Below are 8,987 nucleotides of genomic sequence, written 5' to 3'. Positions count from 1 at the left end.
AGTCTTGTTTTTGCGCGTCTCTGTTTTATGGATAAGATAGATGACTTTGGGCCACCCCTTTTTTTTAAAAAGACAAATATGATAATGCAAGACCGGGGTACGTCCAGATGAGCAAACGTCTGAACAGTGAGGACGGATAATAACCCAGGGAAGAGATGAAAGGGAGGCAAATCCTGGGGTGTGACTGGGTTGCCTACTTGATATAAAAAAGGGTAAACCTGATCACGGCCTTGGTTTTGCTGCAGATGGACCCGAGATTCTGGGGACCTGGGGCAGAGAGCCGAAGCCGGGGAAGGACCAAAGGAGGGGGTTAGCGCCTTTGTCCTTTGCTTTGCAGCTTACGCCAGGGAAAATATTGAGGCGTTGGTCGCTCGCTCTCTCTTTTCTTTTCTTTTTTTTTCGAACGGGGAAAAATTACCCTGTGAGGAGCCATAAAAATTCAAAAGCCTTGCAACCCTCCGACACACAAATTTCGCATCTCATTCCCCAGATTCCACTTGGGCGGTGGGCCATGAGATGAAAGCGGCCAGTTTTTCTTCCCCACACTACTGTGTCCACCGCCAGTGTGGTTCCCCTGGTTTGGATGCAGTCCCCTTGGCTTGACTCGTCCACACTTTGGGTGGACGTAGCGTCCGTCCATGCCGGTTTGCGGTAGCCACCAGGAGACCACATAAGTAATTACTAATGGGTAGGGAAACTCAATATAGGGTACTTCGCAATTAAACAATGTGGGTTGTTAGAGCCTGTTGTTGCGGGGAAAACGGGGATAAAAGCCGACCCGGGGGGAGCAAATGCCCTCTATACTATTGGCTTTCGAGACAATGCCGTGAAAACCGTCACTCCAAGTTGCGCACTGCCAAGGTTGCATTCAGTTATCCCATCAGCCCCCAGCACCGCCCCCGGCGGAAGTACGTTTAGCAGGCTTCCCCCTCCCCACATCGGGCGGACTAGCGTCTCGACGTGGCAAGGATTGGGGCCGAAATCTATCTCATTCCGCGGAGAGGTTAAGCCCTTGGCGCATGCTCAAGTCTGGGGCAATGTGTGGGAGCAATAAGCAAGGAACTTCACCGGGTTGACTTGCTTCTTTAGTGTATCACAGCTGGATGAATGCTTTCGCGATGCCCAGGCTGCCAGGGATTCTGAGCGTGACCAGACGAAATAATAAAACAAAACCGTGTCGGAATGCGGTGCAATAGTGATGATGCAGTGATGGCGCCGCTGTGATGGCTAAAATCGGTTTCGAGTGGGGAGCCAATGCACCTGACCTACGACGGTGTGATTCATTTCTCAATCAGTGCTTCGAAGTCAACGCAGCATGCTGATTCAAGGGATCGACGGCAGCTTAGTCGTACTGAAATTATCCGTAAACATAGGCCTAAATACAAACAAATCATAAAACATTCGTGAATGGGTATACAATTGCTATGAGTCCTAATGACACGAGCAGACTCCATCAAGGCTCCTGCTCTACAATGTTCCTCAGCCTGGGCTCCAGCTGGAGAGGCCCCGATCTCCCAAGCTCCTCGCTCCAGGCTCGCAGCGCAACCCTCCTCATTAGTCTTCTCGGGGCCCTCCGACCTGTAAATAGTTCAAACTGCGCAAACCCCTGCTCTGGAAGTAGATCCAATCCATCCATGACTACCCATCCCCTGTGTGCTTCGCGTCGGAATTGTGCATGAAGCGGCGAGTCGAGCGTTTTGTATTCGAGCTCGAAAAAAACTCCTCCCGTGGGGCTGGCGAGCCATGCCGGCGGGAGAGTGTAGCTTGGCGGAGGCGTATTGTTCACCTCGTGCGTCGGGATGCATGATACGATCATGGTGGGCAACGTAAAGCCTGGTGGCCATTCTTGGCTAGCCGGATCATCTAGCGAACGAATAATGTGAAATCTTGCATCTGTACAGCGCGGCGTTGTTGCCGGTGACGAGGTGCCGCTGGATCGACTCGAATGTGAAATGTTCACTGTACTGGTGTTATCGAGCTGGGGCAGATCGCCCTTGGATAGCAGGTGGCGGAAATGACGGGCAAGTTTCTCGGCATTGGCAACGGTGCGGTTATATATGACGATATTCTTGACCCCAAGCTGAAGCATGGCATAAACTGCTGCTCGAGCCATGCCACCGGCTCCGATGACCAGACCGCAGCTTGCTGGACGGACGGCATTGGCCGGAGATAGGCCCCGACGAATGCAGGCCCTGATGCCGATCCAGTCCGTATTTTCGCCGTACAGAGCTTTGATGGGCCCGGCTCTGTTCCGACTGTTGAACAGTAGAGTTGGATCATCTGGCACGCTGCCATCAGAGTTCAAATGTCGAATAGGGATGAGGGTGTTGCAGGCCCCTATTGCGCGGGCGTGCCTGCTCAGGCTGTCGGTGATGGTGATTATTTCAACCTTGAATGGCAGACCAACGGAAGCTCCCGCAAAGAAAGGATCATCCACAAGACCCTTGAGACCACCAAGGGTTGGGGTCGAATAGGGTCTGTATATGTGTTGGATGCCGTAGGCTGCCAGCGCGGCGTTGTGCATTGTTGGAGACAAACTGTACGATACGTTTGCACCAAAAACATACAGCTTCATTGCATCGTAGACAAATGATGAATACAAGGCTTTGATCCCATCGATGGCTGTCAACTGGGGATCATGACAAGACTCCATCCTTGTAAAATCTCCGGAGCCGGTTGTAGTCGTGATCGGAGACAGGATAGGATTGAAGCATGTCGAGTGTCGACCAAGGCGGCCCGTATTGTAAGCAATGATTGGTATACGGGGCTCGCCAAGGAGATCAACGGACGCTCTGAAGCGTTGCACGTCAAAGTTGTCTTGCATATCATACGCCGGCTTGACGAGACGAACCAAGTCGCAGTCGAACTTCCTAGCTTCCTCATAATACCGGAGCCAGTCCGGACTGTCCCACGGTAAAGCCGGTACAGGGGCGCGATGAGCGATGACCTTGGAATTTCGCCTCAACGATGCCACCTGTTTGAAAATGGGTTCGTTGAGCTGCATGTCCACCGTGACAAACTCGGGAGCAAGTCTCAGGCCATGTAGAACATAGTCCACATATACGGCCTCTGGGTTGTTTGAAAACGGGCGCGATGGACCATTCCCCGGATTCAACACATGATAAATCAATGGTATGACGGTGTTGCGCCGGATAGATCCAAGGGCGTTGGTGATGAGTGCTGCTCTCTCCGGAGTCAATGAACTCACTTCACTAGAGCCGCAGACCAAATCGTCAACGACAATCTCAATCGCATCGGCTCCTATTTCCATCTCTTCAGTATCTATCTCACGAGCCAACAGGCTTGAAAGTGTGACAGAAAGCGCATATGTAAACTTTCTTTCATGCGTAGGAACAGAAGCCAGAGGAAAGGCAGATTCGATGAATGGTATGCTTCCAGCAGGCATTACCAGGGTCAAAAACTTGAGAAAGTGCCTTTCTGCTCTCTTCAACGTGAGATATGGCGCAGGACTTCGCGGTTTGCTGATGGCATTGTCTGTCTGGGAGTCGACATGTCGAGAGAGGTTCTCGGACAGGTTGAAGAATTCAAAGTTGCTGCACCCACGAAACAGAGAGGTGCTCAAGGCTATCAGGTTGCTAGCCTTGGCTTCATCCTCGATCTTGAGGTGTCTCTGGACAACATCGCTCTCGCGGAGGATGTGCACAACAGGATTTGTGCGACAGAAATCCCGCAGTAGACGACGAATATTCTTCTCCACCCATGAGCAGACAATGATGCATCCTCTGCAGTTGTTCGCCAGCGTGTCGCGCAATACATCGGTTTGCCGCCGCCGACACTCAAGTGGCCCATATAGTCTTTTGAAGACGGGACTAGAAAAGTTCGTCGCTTGTTGGAATGCCTTCTCGCAATCGACAACACGTCTGTTCATGGCGGTAGAGGCAATGATGGCAAGAGTCGACTTGCCGGCACCTCGGATGCCGACAAGCACAATCGAGGCATCGGCCTCAAAGGCTTGCGGTGGTGTTCCGTCATCGTACCATGGCGACAGAGAATCTGGAAACTCGTCCGAGTCGACGGACCACCGGCCCCGGCAATCGGAAGATGGTTGAGGCGGGGTTTGGCGCTGCCGTAAAGTCTCATGCCGGTGATCCCCGCTGTCGTCCACCTCGGCGAATGGTCGCTTGGCCAGCGACATTTCTCCTACCGGACAGAGATCGATCTTTACAGGGACGGCCAATTGGGGCTGTTGTTGGCCATGGGTGGTTTGTTCAGCTTGCATCCATTTCGCCGCAGCGGGCTTGACCAGACTGTGAGACTCGGCAGGAGGCTGGGCAGCGTCGGTTGTTGCTTTGGTGACATTCGAGTACTTCAATTACGGCGGTGTCGCTTGCCAGCCTGAACCTGGGAGTGCATCAAATTGCACGCACGCTCTCAGTTCTGGCTTACTGTACAGGACGCGGGGCTTCCGGGCAAGTCTTCATCCGCTGCTAAGGTGGCTTCAATGGAGGTGGATCCACAGTTACTATTTCTGCCCGTTCTAGTGGGGCAGCCCTGCTCAATGCTGCTTTTTTTAGTGGAGGGTACCAAGATCCAAGGTGAATTTTCTGACAAGTGTACCTGCATCCAATCAAACGACTTGTGACTCCAAGATTTTTCAACGACTTTGTGGGGCCTCTTTCCCCAAATGCCGAGCCATCCCACCCCCGCAAATGAAAAGCAACATCTGAACATTCACCACAAGGGTCTGGCGAACGTAGCAGGCCAAGATTAACTTACTGCCAAGTTGGATATCTGGCTTAATCTTCTGCCATTATTGCTCCATCGTTGCCAGTATCAGGAAAAACGTTCAATCACTCCCGCATGTCCGCGCCCTTCGCCGAAACGCTTGGCTGCGAGCTCCGTCTGGACTCAGCATGTCTCCGAGTCTAAAGCGGAGGCGAAGTGAACTGTCTACCGGAAACGCGCCACCGCCAGCCGCAACAGTCCCCATCGAACCTAGTTCGGCTCAGACACCCGCTCCGCCGAAACGCCAACGCGTCTCGAGGGCCTGTGATCAATGCCGGGCCGCACGAGAGAAGTGTGACGGCGTCCAGCCCCAGTGCTACTCTTGCACGTCGCTGTCCAGAGCATGCACCTACACTATAGCGCCTAAGAAGCGAGGCGTTCAGACCGGCCTGATACGAACCCTGGAGCTCACTCTCGCATGGGTCTTTGAGAACGTCACAGGCAGCGAGGATGCTCTCGCCGCGTTATTGTCGAACGAATCTAGGCGCGCCTCTGGGTTGCTGCTCGACAAGGGGAACGAGGAAGGCATCAGGCTACACAAGAGATGGAGAAAAAGCAGGATACACAGAGGGATTGATAGGTTACTGTCGGAGAAAGATGGTGCTCCGCCTAGGGTGACAGAGTCTCCAGCTGACTCCGATGGAGACATGCAACCTTCGGTACCGGACCGTAGCACGGAGGATCGGGACATACACTCGGCGGGGCCACCACGGGCAGCCAGTTCGACCACGACAGCTGCAGTGGTCAATCTCCCGGCTCCAACGCAATTGGGTTCTATGGGGAAATCTGTTCGTTCTTTCTTCCTCCTTCTCGTTGATCTCTATTTACAAATGTACACCTGTCCTTGCCACTGACATTCATGCACAGTGTTTACCACGAGTAAGCTTGCCAAAGAACTACCAACGACTTCTCGATGTATACAACTCGTACACCACTTGCTGGTTGCCAATACTTGACCAAGCGACACTACTTAAAACAGCATCGACCTATCCTGCAGATGGCCTCATTCTAGAGTCTCATTTATCCCACATTGGTTCTCATGCCGAACTGTGGGCAGCGCTTGCGCTGGCTTCGTTTCAAAACGCACACTCTTCTGCTGAGCACACCGGGGAAATGCCAGCATCAGAGGTTTATAGCGTGGCTCGTGCTTTGATACCTTCCTCGGAGCATACTGATCTAACCAAGTCCCATCTCAAGGCCCTGTTGCTACTCTCGTTAGTGCAATTCGGAAAGCAGAACACGCATGCAGCCTCACATCTTGTAGGCATGGCCGTTAGGCTTGCACTTCAGATGAGGCTTGGTGATTATACGGAGCAAGTCAATTCACAGACGTCCGAAAATCAGCTGCTGGTAGCAGTATGCTTCTCTTTGGATACGCTTCTTGGTCAACTCTCGGCCCAGCCATCACATCTCACAAGTCACTCCGTCATGCCTCACATTGCCCCAAGTCAGGACAATCCTGCCGAGTGGGCACACTGGCAGCCATGTACCGGGTTCGGACTTGCCGAGCCGAGTAATGCCAATTTAGGGCCCAAGCAGTCTGTTCAATCCACCAAATGCTTTGATCAGCTTTTTCAGTTCTTCCGTGTTCTTAGTCATCAATCGGATTTACACCCACACCTTTCCAAAGATGGCGCCGAAGGCGGGACCCTTGACCTTGTCCGCTGTCTGGCCCCGGAATACTCGTTCTGTAACTCATTGGTAGGGAGTCAGGAAACGGCCTCGATCCCCTCTGCGTACTTTGTACAAGCGGCGTTTCTCTCAACGTCTCTCGTACTTTCACCCACTGGTGAGGGCTCCAGACTTCCACTCCTTTGGGGTCTTATGGGAGTCATTGAAACTTTCATTTCTCGATTTGGCGCCTGCGGAACTCCCCCACTATTGGTTTCTTTTATGTGTCTGGCTACAAATGAAGGCCGTCTCGACTGTCTACCGGAACATGGCAAGAGACGTTGGGGGTCCCTGATGCGAGCTCTAGGATCTATCTGGAGTTTTGCGGGCAAGGAAAGAGATGTCAGTACACATCCACAGCCACAACCACAACCACAACCACAGCCCGCACTGCGAGAACATGCCCAAGAGCGCAATCCCCAAACTATATCAACCCCTGCTCAAGGACAAGCAACTTTACAGCCACCTCTGCCGCCTCCGATTGACGACCGAGCGCGAATTCCCTTTTTAAATACACAACATCATCCCGGATCTATACAGACGACGAATCCCCGCTTTGGGCCATTCCCCATGCCACAGGCATCAAATATTGGACATGAATCTCAGCCATCATCAATGCTTCCATACCATAGCCCTATGCATCTCAGCAACCCGGGCAATATACCTAGAAAGTAAGTTACGAAAGATGCCAATATCTCAATTTGTCTTGACCCTCCACGTATTGTACTTATTTTAGTCATTCTGGAACTTCACTTCCTTACCAACCTTGACTTTGACTTCCCCCCTCCGATCCTCAACTGTGTCCTTCAGGGCTAACGCATCTCAGTATGGTGCCTAGTACGAACGGCCCGAGAATGATGGATCATGGAATTCACAACGCGACGACGTTTGGCCTACAGACCCGTCAACACAACTCGAACAAGGGGCTTGATTACGATGCCATGTTGGACGAACTGGCAGCTTCCGATTGTAATGATACTTTGGAAACGGATCCGGCATTTATGACGAACCTGGGCTTTGCCCCTGGATATGACTTGGACGAATTCCTTCGAAAAGGTTTTGGCTCATTCTGATCAGTAGAGCCGTCATTATAAATACAATGTTTATTATCAGCGCAGTTGTTTACGTGAGGGCTTGCATCAACCAAAGCCTCGATGTGCGCCGGTAGACTGACCAGAGCAAGAAAGGCTGAAGTCTACCTATGATTGGCAGCCTTCCCATGTGCATGCAGCACTACTTGCCCAGCCTTGTGAGGCATGTAATTGCCTAGATATGATCCATCCCATCAATAAGCTTGAATTATTCTTGCACGCATGGGGATGGACAAAGTGCCCAAACACCGAGATACGCGGCTGCGTTTTTATACCATCAGGTAACATAATAGCTTGTCGCGATTTCTAATATGTGATCAAAGACCCGGAAAAGACCTTGTGTAACCCGCAAGGCGGATTGTAGAGAAGTACGCAGCCCAGAAGGTAGTTCGTTCACTCAACGTGATGCCGTCGAGAGTACGTTCCGACTCCTACGGAGAGGGTGTTGGGACAGTCGCGCTCTGCATGCCATGACCTAGCTGCGAATTCGATATCTCTCTTGAGCTATGTATCTGCGTTTTACGTCAGCCAGGCAAGCTGGCGTGCTGTCTTTCTAATGACCTTGATTCTACGGGGAGCATCTGACATTACCTGTTGGGTGCATCATACTAAATATAAGACGTGGGTGATGTCAAATATGATGAAGCGGACTGGATGAACCCCAATCTTACAGAATGCGTGACATCCAAAGGCGGGCATTCACTCCGAGCTCTGCTTTCGCAATCCGCGAAGCGTCGCAATACATCAGGTCACACCAGAAGCCCAACTACTCTGAATTATTTGACCGAGACACCCCCGGAGATGAACAAAATCATTTCTACAGGTGTAGCCTTTTCACTGTCATTACAAAGGCGTGACTGGGACTATGCGATCACTACTGACTCCGAGCCAAGCGCTTGCCAACAGTGCAAAACACGCTGCTTTCAGCGGATTCAACCATCGACCTGGACGGTGCGAGCGGCATCGATAACCGTCTGCTCATAATGCCTGCGTACACCTCCCGGCCGCACAACTTGGCCTCACCCAAAATAGAGAAGGGAAGGTCAGTTTGTCGGTGAAACTGACAGGTAGCTAGCTATACATGGCGTTGTGGAGGACCCTCTTGGCCCTTCCAAACGCCTTAAAATGGCAAAACAGGCATCCGGAGGAAGGATATCCTGCCCCTACTTCAAGTGGTAATCCAAGGTATGTTTCTCCCAGAGAACCTACCTCGATCCAGGATTTGATGGTATGAAACGGCTGATGTATTTTTTGGCTTTAGATCTCTAGCTCTGAGAAGTTTTATTTGTAAGCTTGGATTCACAGGGCACTTGTAAGGCAAATCTCTTGCAGGATTTCTGGACAGGAGATGTCAAACGAGCGTCGGGGACAACAACAGCCTCGACGACCACATGCGGGTCCTGGAGCCTTGCCCCGCCATGGACTTTCAGCCAGGTCAGGAATTCATTCATATCGCTTAGTGCATGTTTCACCGATTTT

The 8,987-nt window shown here is 51.8% G+C and overlaps 3 protein-coding genes across 3 annotated transcripts; 2 read left to right on the top strand and 1 right to left on the bottom strand.

Annotated features, from left to right (window-relative positions):
* Positions 1 to 1,453: 1,453 nt before the first annotated feature.
* Positions 1,454 to 4,156, bottom strand: PpBr36_03787 (uncharacterized protein; the record flags this gene model as incomplete). The annotated part of the gene is made up of 1 exon (XM_029890956.1): positions 1,454 to 4,156. One exon carries the CDS (start codon positions 4,154 to 4,156, stop codon positions 1,454 to 1,456), a length of 2,703 nt encoding a protein of 900 aa, XP_029754088.1.
* A 718-nt stretch (positions 4,157 to 4,874) lies between these two features.
* On the top strand, positions 4,875 to 7,490 carry PpBr36_03786 (uncharacterized protein; the record flags this gene model as incomplete). Its single annotated transcript, XM_029890955.1, has 3 exons — positions 4,875 to 5,534; positions 5,614 to 7,088; positions 7,244 to 7,490. 3 exons carry the CDS (start codon positions 4,875 to 4,877, stop codon positions 7,488 to 7,490), a joined length of 2,382 nt encoding a protein of 793 aa, XP_029754087.1.
* Positions 7,491 to 8,182: 692 nt separating this feature from the next.
* On the top strand, positions 8,183 to 8,968 carry PpBr36_03785 (uncharacterized protein; the record flags this gene model as incomplete). The annotated part of the gene is made up of 4 exons (XM_029890954.1): positions 8,183 to 8,333; positions 8,415 to 8,550; positions 8,646 to 8,693; positions 8,854 to 8,968. The coding sequence occupies 4 exons, from the start codon at positions 8,183 to 8,185 to the stop codon at positions 8,966 to 8,968; spliced, it is 450 nt and encodes a 149-aa protein (XP_029754086.1).
* Positions 8,969 to 8,987: the final 19 nt, after the last annotated feature.

Source organism: Pyricularia pennisetigena, chromosome 3 (genome assembly GCF_004337985.1).
Source record: "Pyricularia pennisetigena strain Br36 chromosome 3, whole genome shotgun sequence".
Taxonomy (NCBI): Eukaryota; Fungi; Ascomycota; class Sordariomycetes; order Magnaporthales; family Pyriculariaceae; genus Pyricularia; species Pyricularia pennisetigena.
Note: the sequence above shows the minus strand (reverse complement) of the source record. Positions and strands in the feature narration are given on the sequence as shown.